Raw genomic sequence first — 18,899 nt, 5'->3', positions numbered from 1 at the left:
CTCTCGCCTAAATTAGGAAATTGAGGAAATTAGGAACTTGAAATAAATAAATCCATTCAGTTATTAGTCATTCATTATTTTAATTTTTGTCTTAATAATAAACACATTGTTTTCACATTTAAACCATACCTATGATTTGCCTACATACAAAAATATTTATATTAATTATTATGTTTTTCGGTTTACTCACGTAACTGTTTGACGAGAAACTCGACTAGTTTCAAGTCATTTTAGAGGCTCATATTCATGAGTAGTATTGCACTTGAAACTAGTCGAGTTCCTGTTATAACAGTTGCGTAAGTCGAAAAACATAATAATTAATTAAGTCTGTCTCACGAAAGTTACATTATAAATATTTATATTATTGATTATTGTGACTTTTTAATACCCTACTGTAAATGTAGTGAATACAAATGAACTTTTAATTGTTTTACAATATGTATCTATTTACAGATTTTGTGGGCACATACGAAACATAATAATTGTTGGTAACATTTAGTAGGTAAGATTAAATTCTAAGGTACTTTAGTCTTTAGTACCAAGTAATAAGGTGTTATTACAAACATAGGTACCTACTCAATAAATATTATTTTCCCTCCGCATTAGCGTTTACAAAAACATTTGAAATTCACTTGGAGAGCCATTATTTAAGTACTAACACGTACTTATATTCTAAAAGAGAACTTATCACAGGAGTTACAACTTGTTCATATTATATTATGACAATGTAGTGGTAACTAGTTACTTATAAATTAATACTTACTACTTAACACTAACCAGATCCATTTAATCACACCTTTTTATATTTAATTATTTACTTATAGCTACATATGAAAATTGAAAACTCTGTTCAATTTTAATTTCGAAATCTTTAGGTTACCAAATAAAAATAATTATGTTCTTTAATGAACTGTTTTCTATACTTTTTGTAAGTGCTGCTGCCTAAAGATTTTTGTCTTAATACATCCATAAATATCTACCTTATTACATTACACAAAGGACCAAAACGCGGACCGAAGGCCCCTTTGTTACAAGTCAATAAATGCTTTAATAAAAATAATTACTTATTTATTATTTCCTTCCATAATAATCCCACTTCGCCAATAACCCTAAAATGACTTACGATATTATTTAAGGCAATTACAATGTCTGCACAGCTGTTTTGAAACAAATGTTTAAATAAAAGTGTCTAATTAAATAATAGTACTACCTACCTATTTATATAATATTGGTGACCTATGGCAATTATTTCGTATAGAAACACCAATGAACCGTGTAGGTAATAAATAGGCTTTGTTTTTTGCCTAACAAGAATATAATGCTATAATTATGTATAAGAAAAGGCAATAGAATTATTATAGCCTTTAACTATTAGGCTAGAGTTTCCCACCCTTAAAACAATATCTTTCGAGACCGCTTGCTGAGACTCATACCAAGTAGGCCCTTTAGCATTTTATTTATAGGCTTAAGTACGTGCTAGGCAATTGCACGTCTATTTTTTTTAAATCAGTCGTAATGTAGATAATATTCGTACAAATATATTTTATCACATACTGTTTGAACAATATTCTTACATATTACTAAAAATAGGTGTCCAAAAAATTGGTCCTTATATTCGAAGTGAAACTCAAAGGACCAACTTTAAATTAAATTAATTTCATAATTATAGGCACCCGGTTAAACGAGTTTCAACTTTGTTTCCGGCGGCATAAAGGCTACACGTGTTATTCTGTCTCTGGGTTTAAAGAACTAAGGACACTTTGTAGTGCTGTAGTACCAAAGTACTTCATACTTTGTTGTATTGTAAATTAGTCTATTTACATTTAACATCATGTATGGTATTAAAAGAACCGGTATATTACCATTGCATTATTGATCAAACACCAAAAGAACTGTAAAGTCCCTAGTAATATGGTATAATATAATTATTTGACTTAGGTAGACGCCTTGACGCTTCTCTTCAATGTGAAGTAAGCTAATATCCTGATGAAGACGAGTTCTCCCACTAGAATGCAGATGTCGACCCAGTAGTTGTCCGGCTTGAGACTGAACTCGTTGATGACAGTCTTCGGATGCCTGGAAATGAAGAATCATAGTAAAATAATGTTGGTTACGTGGTTAGGAAGGAAAAGAGTTATAATAGCGGAGATTTCAATGATAATGGTCTTTTGACTCTATAGAATTTGTAATTTGGCACAAGCATCTTATTTTCTTAAAGACTGAGACATATTTTATTTATATAGGTGACTTTTAGTAGACGTCTTGAAGTTAATTTGATGATGATTATGAAAGACAAAGAGTAACAATTGTTAGCAACTTACTTCAAATGACAATACGTGACATCCTCAGGACAGTTTAAAGGCTGACGTCCATTGGAGTAGATGGCCAATACTAGAGCTTCAAATGCGTATCTTAGGAACGAAGCATGTGATACAGCTCGCATGACTGTGTTCATATGTGCTAGAAGGACCAAGTACCCTGCATATACGATCATTGCACACGTCCATATCGCTCCTAGGAAGGTTCCATTCTGTAAAATAGAAATGATAATGCATTAAGCTAACATAAGAGGAAAAAAATGCAGATTTTTTTTTTTTTTATTAAGACAATATCCACGTTTTACAAGTCATTCGTTAATATTGCATATTAATATTGTTTTAAATTCATGGCAAAAGGACAACCTTTCAAATTTACAATAGTTAGAGTTTCTTTTGAGGTTTTGAAACTAGCTAGAAACAGCATTCGGTAGTGCAAATATAAAAAAGTCGAAAATATTGTAAGGTTTTCCCGATTATTTACATAAATAATAGGCATTTTTTTGTAATCGGTTAAAAAGGTCAGGTGCGAAGTGGAAGATATAAAGTTCAGTCTTTATCATATAACATTTGCCACGTGCAACGACACATATAAAGACATTAAACATAACTTATCGCTTGCCTATGATGACAACATGATCTAATGTGCCCACTGGGCTTAACCTTTATTACATAATTGGCACTATTTCATACTAATTGGGTTATTTGTAATACAAAATATCGTTAATAAGTGTGATAATTGATAATATAATAGAACAGCGATTGTCTCCAGTTTGTGAACCTCATTTTTCGTCTTACACGTGGCGAAAGTTTTTTATTTTTACAAGTTGTAGGTTATTATATCGTCGAAACAAGTTACGAAGAAAAGTATAACGATTAGGTATTTAAAATATATAGCAGGTATTAGAAATGCAAAGTTTACTAAAGTGGTACAATATCGGTGTAATTAATTCAAATTATTTTAAATTTTAATGTTTTGACCAAGATACTAGCCAAAAATGTAAATTATCTTTGAATTTTGTTATTAATAATGTATATGCTTTTACTGGCAGAGAAACAATAAAATACTTGAGATTCCATTAAAGAAGGTGAAATATTTCTTGGATTTTAGGAAGGCCTATGATAATGTTATGTATTGTTAAATAATTTGTTTACAAGTATACTTCGAGTTCTTTTGTAAGAACCTACTTTACAATAATGATCATTTGTGAGAGCTAATTAGATATTAATAAAATTCAGCTAATACTTAGAATCCGTAATAACATTAGCATGCATTTAAGTTGGAATGCCTCAAGGTTCTATTCTAGGTCCATCGCATTTTTTAGCAAAGTTTACTTACCACAGGGTTGAAGCATGTTCCGATGACGTTGCCCATGGCTTCAGCAAGGAGTGCCACGTTGGCGAGTGCTATGACAAACATGACGAACCGGTACGGTTCTGCCGGTTGCCCAGATAGGAAGTACGACGGTACTGAATACACGAAACTGTAGATGATCTGTAGAATAGAGAAAAGGAAAAAGTGAACTATGAGTATTTTTTATTCACAGATATCATCTGCATAATGTATGTCAGAGAATAATAAATGTAACACAATATCAGTATCAGTCGCTTTTTTAAAAGCAGAAATAAGCTCGATAAAACCTTTCAACTTAATAATAATTTAATCCATTTTGTTTATCTATAAAATTCAAAAACTATTTGATATAATGTTCATGTCAAAAATCATAAAATTTGTCCACATTTGGAAGAGTAGGTGACCTTGGAGCTTAGAGCTTGTTGGTCATCAAGTAACTTTATGTCTAAGCAAATAGATAATAGTAATAATTGGCCAAATTTTTCGACTATTAAAAGACCGATTAAATGGTGTTTTTGACGTAAAAACTTTAACGTTGGCTTTAAAGATGGACGTAAACGTTTATTACTAGCTAAGTATATTTTTTGCAGCATTAACGTCAGTTACAATTTACTCTGTTTTCTGACCTTCACACACATACTCTTTGACAATTTCCATTACCATGCACGTGTATTGATAATTTATGAGCTCGTTATCTCCGCAATTATGGCACACTATGATTTAATTACTGCACTTTACGCGAATAGGCTTGTGGGTACCGATTATAAGCGGTCGTTAGGAAGATTCAATTATAGACCAAAGGTAATAATGCAGCTATATGATGGCACATGACAATGTCCAACTATTCCACGTGCAATGTTAAGAACAGAAGGAAATGATCGTAGTTTTTTTTCTGACACAATTTTTTTATGGTGCAGTTTCAACCAACCAACTCAAGCTCAAGGATACCTTAGTTATAATTATGGTAACTTTGAAGGCACATTTGTAACTATACTAATTATTAAAGGCAATAGGGAAAAGTAGAAAAGCATTCTAGACCAATTTTGAGATTATATTTTTTATCATTTCGATAGGAGCTGAAACCCTTTTTTTTAGTTATCATTACCCTATGACTACTGTAACTACCCCTGTCTTGGGTGACTAAAAACCATTCTGGGCCTACTCTAGCTTTGAGCCCCGGTAACCTCCTAGATCATCCACAATTCCAGGATGAGTTGAGTTCGCAATAACTATTATTATGTATATTTATTACTGACTTAGTTAAAACTAGCCTTTTAGTTTTAGGTATTACTGAGTCAAAGTTGATTGAGACTTGTCAGACTGGACTAGTATTACCTAATGTCCTGTAATATGTCTATGTTTATCTTACCTGCAATGGCATGCCGGTGACGAGCAGCGCTGCGTAGTACGTTTTGAGATTGTACCAGTTATTGAAGTTCTCTTTCTTCAAAACTGACATCTCGGTTGGTACTAGAAAAAAGAAAACAATACGTTAAAATCACTTTAGTATTTCATGGGACAAGTATTTATACAAGAATGTGGGTACTAGGTATATAGCAAAGGTAGTGAAATGTACAAGTAAACAGGTTTGTGTACCTATATCTTTAAGATGGTTAGATTGCAACGTGATATTTTCTAACGGCCGGAACGAACCACTGATCTTAATCCAAAATATCTGTTTTTTATAGAAATTCCTTCTGTATTTTAATACAAGACAAATTAAATTAAAATCTATCTAATTCTTACATCTACCTAAAACTTTTGCATGTGTCAATTTTTGCGGTCAGCTATCAGGGAATCATATTAGGTTATTATAAAATAAAAAATGCAGATCACAACCGAATTTTTTTGACAACTAAGTTGCAATATAAGGCACTGTTGCAAGCGCCATGATCATGGATGAACAGTTCATCCGAAATATCGGAAACTCATCGAAGTGAATAAACAAGATAAATATCCCGTCATAAGTTCTAATAATAACTAAGTTGCACTTTTTTTTCTTAATATAATAATCCAGTAGGTATTTGATATAGGTACACTCAATCTATTCAAAAACCAGATTTTTATGAACTACCTAACCTTTTCGAAAAACCCATTACGAAGACAAAGTCAGTCAAAAACACAATAAAACCTGTTTTCAAATTTTATTGGATTTTTTGGAGCCTGGTTGCTAATTCTTAAACAATGATTATTTATTAAAAAATCTAAGCAAGTTTTATCAGCCATATAGCCGTTTAAGTATATTAATTTTAATTCTTTTGTTTGATTGCGTTTACTATATACGATTTTTAGGCATCATAATATATAATTTTGGTCCTAGGTTCCGCAAGGCAATATTTAGTATTTATTCACACCAGAATGTAATTTAATTTCATAGGGGATCGGATTGTAAACTAGCAAACATAAACAACTGTAGTTTGAAACAAAATAGTTGTAGAAACAGAAACAAAAGAATTACAGTCAATTATCTAACAAAAACATACTTATATGTACCTAAAGTTGCCTTGAAGTTCAACATTCTGTCTCTGAGTTATGAGAGACGTATGGCCCTGACCAATCGCAAGTCGCCCTAGACCGCTTAGTAAGTTAAGGTTCAGATAACTTGCGTATTAGAAATAAGAGTACCTTGACCCCAAGAAGGTGGCAACTATGAGCTTTGTAAAGATTTCATTGATATATGCTTAAAAATATTGTTTGCATGTATTATTCAATGATAATTCCTAATTAAAAACTATAAAAGATTGATATAAGTTTTTAAACTGACATGGTCACTAGTAATATCATTAGAATTTAAAACGGGATATTTACCATTTTTATAAGTTTTTGTGAGTTTCCGATATTTCGGCACTGTTGCACAGTTCATCCGTGATCATGGGGCTTACAAAAACTAATAAACATGGTAAATATCCCGTTTTAGGTTTTTTAATGATTTATAAAAGACTGTTTGTATAAGTTGATATGATGCAGGTTTAATATAAATAACTAGTTCGAAAACTGGAAAGCACACTAACGGTATCCGACACCCAAAAATAAATAAACCGTTGCAGCTAAATTTAAACGTCGAAACAAAAGTTCATAGATACAAAAATATTTGATTAGACGAAGTCTAAATGCATAATAAATATCAGGATTTAAAAGTAAAGTTTCTTTATGGTATACGCCGGTAAACGAGCTGATTGATCACCTGATGGTAAGCAATCTAAGGGTTGTTGGAGAATTGGGGATTGAAAGATTGGGAAGGAGGGTAATTGGGCTTCCGGTAACATCATTCATAGAACGCAAGCGTTGTTTTAGGTCGGTTTTTTGTAAAGCAGTGGTATCACTCCGAACCAGCCCATTTGTGCCGAAGGCTTTCCCACAGTTAAAATACTAACTAACCTAGACACAGATTTGTTAGAACGGAAACTAAAATCAATAGAAGGTCGGTTTCATATGAAGTTAAAAATTGTTATCTACATAAGCATAAGAGACACTTTAAGTAATGATCGTATATTGTGCTATTAATGTTTAGCTTACAAGTAGGTGTATAATGATGATCATTAGTCGATGTTCTGCGTAATCAATTACTTTGTGATCATCATGAACGCGCTTTTATGCACTTCATTTGTTACAAACAAGCACTGTTACAAATACAGAGGTAAAGGCTACATCATTTACACTATGCTAGCATGAATGGCCTATTATATGTATAAATACAGGATAAACTATATGTATGTATGTATGCAACTGTAGTCATTATTTTCTTTACAGTTCCTTCTTTATTTATAAGGTAAAACGGGGTGAATAGGAACGGAGAGGTCAATGGAGACTGAAGAGGGGTGAATACATACTAGAACATTTTCCGTGAGACCACGTGAGTGGAACATGGCCGAATTTCCAAAAATCCATTAGGTACCAGTTTTGGTATTACTCGGTGATTGAACCCGAAGCCTCAGTTGATAACTTTTATTTGCAGTTCGTTCAACTAATGTTGACTTTTTAACTTCTATTGTCTTTATAGTAACTATCGTGAGACATACTAAATTAACTAAAAATCACGGTTTATTCGCGTAATTAATGGAGAAAAGCTCTACTAGTTTCGAGTCACAGATGGACTCTTCATCATGAGCAGCGTGGGTTGTATTGTCTTAGATATAAATCATTAGAAATTGTTGTTATGGTAAATTTTTAATAATATTTACATATAATTGATATTCATTCATTATGTAGATGTGCAATATGCATTAGAACTGGTTTATAATAGGTAAGTAATTTATCTTGTACGTATTTATCTCTATTTGCATATTATATATTTTTTTAATTTATTATATCTATCAATATCATCTTGTTATATGCATACAAATGAGTTGAATATATAGTCACTTTTATATATTATTATTTAATTGTGCTTGAGTGTTTTATTGTAATTTTTTTTCTTGTCCAACTGACCGTTTTTTTTTTAATAATAATTCGCAGGCATCGTTTAACAAAATAATATATGGAAATACCCTGTAAACAAGATACCTTATTTACGCAGCCACTCAATTTTCAAAAATATAAAATTATTAATTCGTTAGCTAAAGTTTAGAGTAATCAAAAATCCATTTGGTTCAGGTAACAGAAAAAAACCTGTATAACTATAATTTTATTTTGTTCGTTTCACGTCTTAAACACATAACTACATATATTTAGAAAAATAAAAATGGCAAAAATGTCCGTTAACCACAATTGACCGATGAGTTTTTTAGAGAACCTATACTTAGTTTAGGAATTTCTTAGTATCGCTGAGGTATCTAAAGTTTAATCAAACAGGTAGTTACTAGGTGTTTTTTTTTATTATAATGAGATGTAGACAAGTTTTCGACCGTAAACACCTTTTTTGTTGATGTCAGGCCTTCAAAAGGCGCCTAGCTTTTTGGGGAGCAAAATTAGGTAGTGTGGGATTTTTACCTCCCTAAAAACGACGACAAGAAATACCTAGGTACCTATATTGTTATTACAAACTGCTAGTTGGAACGCGCTAATCTCCGGATCGACCAGAGAATTAGTGGAATTATGAAATCTTTATTGACTGCCTCGTTGGCCGAGTGGTCGCAAGTGCGACTGCCGGACAAGGGGTCTCGGGTTCGATTCCCGGGTCGGGCAAAGTATTACTGGGCTTTTTTCGGTTTTTCGAAAATTTCTCAGTGGTAGCACGGAGTCTGGAAATGTGCCCGGTATATGGCAATAGGCTCACCACCTATTACATGGGACTTACAACATAAATTGTGAAAAGTGGGTGTACATTGTACAGTGGCATTACGTGCCATAATGTGCACCTCTGCCTACCCCTTCGGGGATTAAAGGCGTGACGATATGTATGTATGTATGTAAAATATTTAACTTACTTTTCAATACAGCAGGCATGAGTGACGTGTAGCAAAGGTATACAGTGCTGACCAATAGGAAACTGAGATTGCTGACAGTCTTGGATCCATCACTACCAGCTTTTTCGTAGAGCAAGCCGAGGAGCACACCAATGACCATGTGCATGAACAGTTTGAGGTGTGACACAGTCTGCGAAGAAAAATTACATCTTTAAAATTCAATACCAAAATGAACAACAAAATTGTTTTTATTCTGTTTTGATTATACCTAATCTCAAAGATTGAAATATTGACGTGGAAATAGATATAAGCCATCAATCGGGTAACCGAGTAGGTAGGTACGACATTTTTGATTGATTAGATACTTAAAGGGTTTTGGCATACAGCATATTTTTTTTATAACTATAGTCTTTGCACAATCTGTATGTGTGCTTTGAAATAGAAACAAATTAGTTTTTATGAGATTTAATAGTTTCGCGAGTCTTGTACCTATTCTTTTTTACGAATCTACACCATTCGCCTTCGTCAACCTAACCTATTATATTGCATTTTGACTGCAGGTTTTACATTTCGAATGGTCTATTAAAAAAGATTAGGTAATATTAAAGAGTTAATACGATCTTTACATTTATTTTTATCAGGCCTTAATTGATTAATTTACACTGTCATTAAGGTTTTACCTTTTAAATCGTTTAATTTAATACGGTACCTTGCACAGGATTAGACTCTTTTAAACTAGGTAGGTATTATTCTTAGCATGCAAATTAATATCCGTTCGAAGGTCCACTCTTACAAGTCGTAATTACGATTAATGCATAAATGAATATTCAATGTTAATAGTTCCAGAAAATTAACTAATAATTCTCGCAGTTTATCTATTCAATGTTGACAGAACAATATTATTATAATGTTTTTTTTTAATAATAAATAGTATATTGCATTACATAAAACATTTAATTAATAGATACCTATTCTTACAGGTTAAAGGTTGTTATTTCGACATTCCCCCAAGATTCGAGAAATGTAAATCCATGCAGGTAAAACCGTTAAACATCATAATTAATAAATTCAGTAATAATATATTTTAAAATAATTTTATTAGAAAATATATTTTATCTAAATTAATATAGAATTGTTTTTAAATTAATTAAGTAAAAATAGACTACCTACTGCTTTTTATCTAGAAACTAGAATAATAAATAAATAAATTTGTAGTTTTTCACACAGGCAATTGTATTTATAAAGCTAATTGTGTGGCTTAAATGTCACAAGCTCTTTTAAAGTGCTTAATTTTTTTACTATAATGTCATTATTACGCTCATTATGATTCATCATTATTCTTAATTTTTTCAGTCAATTATTAATTCTAAACTTGTATACTATTTAATTGTTTTATTTACTTCTAAACATTTCAGAAGTGCACATTTGTACAATGTTAAACTTATATGTTCCTGGGTTATTGTTCCAAATTCGGTATAAATGCATAAATTATTAGGTATGTGCGATACTTACTTTTGATTTATTAATAAAAACACCTATTTTTAAAGAATAATCGTACATTTATATTGTAAAACAATGATATGGTCGACTGTAGGCCAATAAGCCGAAAATTGAAAGTTGGTCCTTTTTTTTATTATGTTATATCCCTTTCACTTAATCCTTAAAGATAAATTGTAGGTACATGCAGGTGTAATCATAGTCCACAACGTCCTTCATTAACAAAGTATGCGGAGGTCTATATTAAGAACTTTATAAAATACTCGTTCGCAGTAAGACGGAAGACCTATATCGATTTTTCAAAAAGTCAGACCTTTTACAAGTAAGATCACGTGCAGTGGATTAAGGAACAAAAAAGAAATGAATGTTTACAAAAACAATAAATTGATTAAAATATCACTGTGGTTAAGCTTACAGTAAATAAAGAGTGCCATATACATGCTTATACCTGTATAAAATCATGTGTTTTATTATAGACAAATATGGTCCTACATTATGAGAAATATTAGCTATCCTCAAAAAAGAAAGAATAAGTTGGAAGCAATAATTTTAAACTTGACACGCGAATGCTGAAAAACTGCATTCTTGATAACACAAGCATTATGTTGATAAAACAATGAAGTTTTTATTAAGTTTATTTAAATTAGTAGACATTATGAATAAGTCTATTTTTTCTAATATTTAGATATTTGAATTAATGTTCTACCTACATTAGAATTATAAATAAATAAATCATTTCATATTTGTTTTCTTTATTACATAAAGAAGTCGAACAGGTATTAAACGCATTTGAGTTAACATAAGTAATAGGAATTGTTGACATATAAAACGACCATATTAAATTTATTTACCCTGCCGTATGCGGCATATGCACGTGAGCATATAAACTATAAATGCAAGGTAAATATTATGTAGATAAGTTAACAGCGATAATGTGACGCATTTGTGACATTACACAACAGGAAAAGGGTCCATAGGTTGGGCGGACAATAGAATAAATAGATCACCATTTAAGGACATATATCTGTGTTAGGGCCGAAAGGACCACGATATTTGGTCCTCTGGTCCGAGAGCAACGACATCATATGGGCGACTTGATTTGAATCCTATTACATTTCGGATTATTGTATTGATTGATTTTTTGCTAATTGAAGGCTTGAACTTTAAATAAATGTGTTTGTGCTATACGAGTATGTATACCTTTACAACCTTTATGATATTTGTAGGACCAAATATTTTGTATACATATTAATTTGCAATAAGAAACTGTTTTGATAATAAGGGCTAAGGACTTCGACATGTTTCATGCTATATCGATTATTAAATAAAAAAATCTGTCAACACTTACCCAATCTCTATACTGTTGTAAGACGCACCGCCTGAATAGTTTTCCAAATTTATACAATTCGTGAGGTGGATTGATGATAACTGATGTTTTTCCTAAAGATATCACTTCGCTGATTCTGTCGGGTACTGGCAGGATAGCTGGTTTCTCCGCCCATATATGGTTCGAACACTTTTCCGCTAAGAACTCGTTGAATTTTCCATACTCTCCGGTAGCAATTTCTAGAACTAAAGGAAATAAAAATGATTAGTTTGCGTTTTTTTACTTCATTGTGTTAGTATTTAAATAACATGCAATAAATTAGACCTTCTTGGCAAGATATAGGCTTGTTTTTTATGCACGTAGTGTTTTTAAAACAAAAACCGAGGTATTCCTCGAAGCGCAACTGTTTTGAAGCGCACCTCTCCAAGCGCACCTATTTTATTCCTCGAAGCGCACCCGTTAGTTGCGCTTCAAGGAACTATTAAAAATATTAATTTTTATTTCCTCGAAGCGCACCTATGTTTTATTTTCGACTAGAGAGGGGATGCTAACTGAAACTATCGATAATAAGATATCGATAATCTGATATACGTAGCGCTATCTATGAGCAAATAAGGTTAAACCTTTAAAAATAGTTTCTTGTCCATCGACAAGAAACTATTCCGTTGTTCCGTTTGAAACTGCCAATCAACGACTTTTATTAGTTATTTTATACAATATTCAATTTAAAAATATTGAAACTGGACTGTATAATAAACGGAATAAAAGTCTTGGACTTCAACGTTGGGGTCCCGACTGCTTCAGTTTTACGATGACTTTCTTGTTTTAGGGTTTTTTTCATTTTCATATTATAAAGAAACGCAGTCGGGTTTCTTAGTTTTTTAAATTACCTTTTTTATTTTCTTTTAGTTTTATTATTTTTATATTTTGATATATCTAGTGTCACTCTCACAGTAATACAAATCAAACGACTCCTATCAAGCTGAAATCCATCGAGTCGTTCAGGCTATAAAGTGAATGATGATATTCGAATTTGGCGCCAAAAATCCGCTACTTTGTATTTTTTTTTTATTTTGATATATCTAGTGTCACTCTCACAGTAAATACGAATCAAACGACTCCTATCAAGCTGAAATCCATCAAGTCGTTCAGGCTAGAGAGTGAGCAATATTCGAATTTGGCGCCAAAAATCCACCATTTTGTTTTTTTTTTATTATTTTGATATATCCAGTGTCACTCTCACAGTAAATACGAATTTAAAGAGACCTCTTAAGCCAAAATCAATCAAGCCGTTTAGGCTGCAGAGCATGCCAAACAATTATACATACATACATACATACTCTCGAAAAACATAACCCTCCTTCTGGCGCTGTCGGGTAAAAAAGTAACAATCTATGGTCGACGAGTACAGAGTTCTTGAATATTGTATACAATAACTAATAAAAGTCGTTGATTGGCGGTTTCAAGCGGAACATTTCATTTTGCGATGTCATACATCGACAAGAAACTATTTTTAAAGGTTTAACCTTATTTGCTCATATACCTATGAGCGCTACGTGTATCAGATTATCGATAGTTTCAGTTAGCATCCCCTCTCTAGTCGAAAATAAAACATAGGTGCGCTTCGAGGAAATAAAAATTAATATTTTTAATAGTTCCTTGAAGCGCAACTAACGGGTGCGCTTCGAGGAATAAAATAGGTGCGCTTGGAGAGGTGCGCTTCAAAACAGTTGCGCTTCGAGGAATACCTCCAAAAACCCATACACCACACTCGACCTACTATTTGTTTTAACCAAATATTTTCTTGAGAATTTATGACAAGAATTCGTTGGTTTGTAGGTAGAAATGTACAACAACAAGACTAAAACACTAGATGTATGGAACGTCTAATATCTAGTCAATGTATTTGCATAAAAGGCTTGTATTATTCAACGGTACTAAAAGCCAATTACGGGTGCTAATTGACTGTATATTTAATAGGACAATACTATTAAGCTTTTAAAATAAATTATCATCTTGGAATCACTGTTTTTTTTTTTTAAATAAAATAATTGTACCTAAGTAGTTACTGAATTAGTCCATAAAATGACAATAAATAAGGGAATCATTGAAATAGCAATTCCATCTAAATAATTGATGATTGAGTGTATTAATGATTAGCTACTGTTAGCTGTGAATCAATACGACATCCGTGTGTTATAAAATATTAAATACCCATAAATTTTATTATATTATTGCTACTGGTTTTATGCGTCGTCTAATATTGCAAGATGCATAATATTTTATTGTAATATGATGGATATAAGGAAACAAAGAAATATTTTTCGAAAGAAACGGTTATTTTTGGTAAGTGTTTATTCGAAATGAAAGGTGTGTATGTAGATAAAATCAAGGTAATCTTTTTGTTAAGTTACAACTTTCAAGCTTTTAAACTCAACCTTATTATGAATGACCTTATTATTATTATTGTATTCGGATCAAAAGACCATTCACAAGTATTTCGCAATCACCTAATATTGACGGAACTATGTAGTTTCATCTCGAATTTATTAAGTTAAAGATAACATTTAGAGTTTATTTCCTTAGGGTAGTATGAGATGAGATAAGAAAACGGGTACCTATGTAGCAAAACTTAACAGAATCTTTTGTAGTAAGTCTTGGAGCATAAATATAATACTTACTGTAATCAGCAGGATTGTGGTACATCGGGCACTGAAGCCCCACTGATGCCAGGTAAGGGACAGTGTTCTCACTGGCTCCGTGATAAATACACATGCCATCTGCAAGCATGTATACCTGTATTGGAAAAGAGAACCAGATTAGATGAGTGACATACAGATTTTTGATACTAGAATCTATTAACAGGACCCTGTCTCTACCTTTTGATTTTTGTCATCGTCATTAAACTGCCTATAAATGGCCACTGCTGACCAAAGGCCTCTTCTTAGACGGAGAAGGTTTGAGCATTAATCTCTATGCTTGCTCAATGCGGGTGGGCCATTTCAAACTTATAATTAGAGATTATAACCCCAGGATTCCTCACTCTTAGAAAAACACATTGGTACTTGCCATTGGTTAGTTTCAAAATCGCACTCTCATGCATAATAATTAATTAACACTAAATTTGACAGTCGTAATTAGTCTACCATAACGTATTCATAAAAAGCATTTTAATCTTAACTTTTTTGTTCTGTATGGCCGAAGGTAACACGATAATGATTACATGTTACAACTTTATGTATCGAAACTTTGTCTTACTAACATGATATGAAATGAATATCATGTTTGAAGTATACAAATCTTAGAAATGTCAATTACACTACTAGCTCTAAGATACAGTTTATCACTAAAATTGAATATTCTATTGGTAACCTTGACATTAAGCTTATCACCTTGTCTATAACATTATTATTATAAACAACCTTTTAAGTAAACTGTAACCTATTGACATATATAGAAAAAATCTCCATTGTGCTGTAATCTAGTAGTTGACAAGATAGGAAAACATAGACTCGGTGTCAGAGGTGTGACCTCGTGTTCGATTCCTGGGTAAACCTATAAATAGGTTTCATACTATATTTTACACAATATTACTCAATACATAATTATTTAAATATAGTTTGTAGGAATAATTATTCTGGAATCTAATTTCGAATTCCGTAATTTCCGGATGCATAAAAAGACTAGACGAAAAAAAACATGTTTTTTAAATGAATAGTGATGTCATATAATTTTGAGTAGCACACTTAAATCTAGGTAGTTTTATTTACATTTCATCGTTAGTACATACCAAGTTAACAAGTTAAATATTATTTAATGTTTAGCATTGTTTGGCGAGTAATATTCGAGGAAATCTTTACTTGAATGTTGTGAATTTTCAATTGCACCTAAAGATAGGAGATATGTACAATTCATCTTCAGAAAATAACAACTGATGGTAGTATTACACACGACTCTTCAAAACTACTAATAAGCAAGGTCTATTGATTCTGAGCACATTGTGTAACTCTTACTTGAAATGTGAAGTTGTTACTCTGTGTAATGCATCCTTGTGTTCTTGACCAAATTTTTGTAACCGTTAACTAAATATTTAACTGAAGTGTTAGAGCATACTAAACCGATCATTTACGGTTGACGTGTGGCGATAATTTTTGTTGTTTTGTGTGCTTTTACAATCGACATTATATGTTTATGAATATATTTTTCGACCATGCGTAACTTTTCTCTATATTTAAATCAGTAGTTAAAAATATTTTGTATAAGTATATTTATAGTTATTTACACGGGTTTCTAATGTAGATACTTAATTTCGTAAACAAAAAGGACCAAAAATTATCGTATGAAAGGACCAAATATTTTAGAAAATTGTATGAATAATGTTCTTACCTGATCAAATAGCGAGTATACGGATGCAGGAGGTTGGTGAATAGTGCAGACTATCGTGCGTCCATTGCTTGCTAAGTTCTTTAGAAGTTGCATGCACTGCGCTGATGTGCTGCTGTCTAAGCCTCTGTAACAAAACGTGAACTATAATGAGCTTGAAATGATCTTCGAGTGTCAATCGTTTTGTTGGTAAGATCACAATTTTTAGGCTGTACAAAACATATGCAGTAAAAAGTTATTAACGGTTTTGAGATGTTTAAATCTCATGATGTGACAATTTTATTATAGTACTGATTATGAATAATTTGTTATTCATTATTTTATGTAGTTAAAGTCATGCAAAATGTTTATAATAAATATAATTATGTAGACTTTTAAAGTATTATTAAATAACTTCTGTTTTATGTGTTTGTTTTATTTGTTTAAAATTTAATGTTCACAAAAACAAGTAATAGTACATAAGGCGGTGATTTTTTCTTTATATTTGTCTATTTTATTCTTTATTGCATTAGATAAACATAAAATAAAATAAAATTTACAATTACCTATGTAGATATTAAATCAAGGTGATCTAAAATCTCATATATGTTTTGTTAAAAAAACTTATGATTTATTTAAGTAATTGTAGGAGACAACGCAAAGTCGAGCCGCTTGTGGAAAATATTACGCATTTATAACAAACCTGATTTATATAAATAATACCTTGTTACACTTCGTATAAAAATATCTCATTTCATTAAAGTGTTTGTCATCTAGACTTAATTATGAACCAGTTTGAGTTACATAGATTTATATTACATACATTGTATGTATGAGTCATACTAAATTAACTAAAAATAACGGTTTACTCAGGTTCACCCACTGAGAAAAGCTCTAATTTTAAGATCTATTAAGAACCAGAACCTTCGACGTATATGTTTATATGTATACTACAGTACAGTAAGTTATCTATAGTATAGTAAGTTAGCAAAAACTGTGAAAGTACATCGCATATCGTATAGATAAAAAAACAACTGTTCAATGTGTAAATATCTTGTATGTCATACATAACTGGTTAGAGGACAATTCAATTTGACATTTCAAAAGTGCCTAATTTATAATTAATTGAAATAAATGCTTTGACTTTGACTTTGAGCTACACCCATTTTCCGAAGGTTAATAGTTTGATTCAGTCCTTATCTTCTTCAAAATAAAACCAAGAAAAAGCTTCTAAAGGTTAAGCATTTATATACTCATTTCAATGACAATTACCTATAGATACACTACCTAACTCAAAAGTATAATAATATATGCCTATAGTGTATATATGTACCTATAAATATCTAGAGATATCTCAGCTACGTCCGTAAAGTCAAATGATAAAAGTTCTAGATTAAAATTAAACCAGGGGCCTTAGTCTGCTATTACAATTGTGACAGAATGGTCGATCATTGATCATTGCAAGAGGGACGGTGCTATCTAGGTTGTTTAGCTCCATCCCTCTTGTACTGCTCAGTGATCGACCATTCTGACACAATTGTAATAGCGACTAAGAGTCTGGTACGCCCACAGACCGACCACAGATCATTATCTATCATTCAAAACAATATTAAAGTAATGTGCAAAAAACCGAAAGAATTATATCATAATATTTTTTGACAAAACAATAATTATAGAAAAAAAGTTATCTTAAAATATTGTCTATGTAATAAACGTTATAATTTCAGTTTTAAGAACGTTAGTGAAAAATACTTACGTAGTAGGTTCATCTAAGAAAAGCACGGGAGGGTTGTCAATCAGTTCCACCGCTATCGATAACCGTTTCTTCTGTCCACCAGAGAGACTCGCGCACCTCGTGTTTTCTGATCCTGATAAGCCTAGTGTATTAATTATTTCGTTTATCTGGAACAAAATAAAAGTAATGTAAAAATGAGGCTTATATTAGTAATTGAATATGCATTTGTATAATTAATGGTATGTATTAGTAATTGAATAAGTGAGAATTTATAATGGTTGAGTCCTTATTTTGGTCCTTTGGTTCACTAGATTATAACTTGGGTATTTTGGATGGCGAAAAAGTATTTGCATTGTAATTTTTATTTCCCTTTCAGGCCGTTTTATATTTCATTTATATACGTACCTAAGCTATAGCATTAGTTTTCGATTGGTTCTCGGTGTTATCAATAATAGAATTGTAAACAGCCATTTTAAATAAAGGTAGAGTTCAGATAAAATTCATGGAATATGTACATGAATGTATGAATATATACATACATACATACATATAAATTATACATAAATGTTTTTACAGTGAAGTATCTATTAGTGTATTTTTTTTCTTGATGGCAACCGAAAATAGTTGCTTTGTTTTTACTTCAAATACGTTATTTTGATAAAAAATGACAGCTTGTAAATTTCAATGTAACTGTCAGTTTTCCGTCCTTAGGTGTCGTCGACCTTTGTAACTCTCAGGCTAAGACTATAGTTAAATTACAGCCGACGAATCTAGAAGAATAATGTCATAGATCATGATTAAATATAATTCTAATTAATGTAGACTTCGCAATTTTTTTTGTTGTTTGTCTTATTTCTAAAATTAGCAGTCAGGCTAGGCAAATTTTTTGCCTCTCATAATTTATTATTTCAAAATTTTAAATGCTATTAGTTTCTGCCGCGGCTCTAAGGACGTCAACATTTCC

At 31.6% G+C, this 18,899-nt stretch overlaps 1 protein-coding gene across 1 annotated transcript in view; it reads right to left on the bottom strand.

Moving 5' to 3' along the window:
- Positions 1-55: 55 nt before the first annotated feature.
- LOC118265229 (ATP-binding cassette sub-family G member 4) overlaps positions 56-18,899 on the bottom strand; it is a 44,061-nt gene continuing 25,217 nt past the window's right edge. The window contains exons 4-12 of the mRNA XM_050705991.1: positions 17,957-18,102; positions 16,225-16,348; positions 14,520-14,634; positions 11,860-12,083; positions 9,036-9,204; positions 5,039-5,139; positions 3,655-3,810; positions 2,322-2,530; positions 56-2,076 (exon numbers count right to left, since the gene is read on the bottom strand). Of these exons, the coding sequence (XP_050561948.1) occupies positions 1,935-2,076; positions 2,322-2,530; positions 3,655-3,810; positions 5,039-5,139; positions 9,036-9,204; positions 11,860-12,083; positions 14,520-14,634; positions 16,225-16,348; positions 17,957-18,102 (1,386 nt within the window). The 3' untranslated portion in view covers positions 56-1,934. The remainder of the gene's footprint in view (positions 2,077-2,321; positions 2,531-3,654; positions 3,811-5,038; positions 5,140-9,035; positions 9,205-11,859; positions 12,084-14,519; positions 14,635-16,224; positions 16,349-17,956; positions 18,103-18,899) is intronic.

Source organism: Spodoptera frugiperda, chromosome 28, assembly GCF_023101765.2.
Source record: "Spodoptera frugiperda isolate SF20-4 chromosome 28, AGI-APGP_CSIRO_Sfru_2.0, whole genome shotgun sequence".
Taxonomy (NCBI): Eukaryota; Metazoa; Arthropoda; class Insecta; order Lepidoptera; family Noctuidae; genus Spodoptera; species Spodoptera frugiperda.
This window is presented reverse-complemented; position numbering and strand designations above follow the sequence as displayed.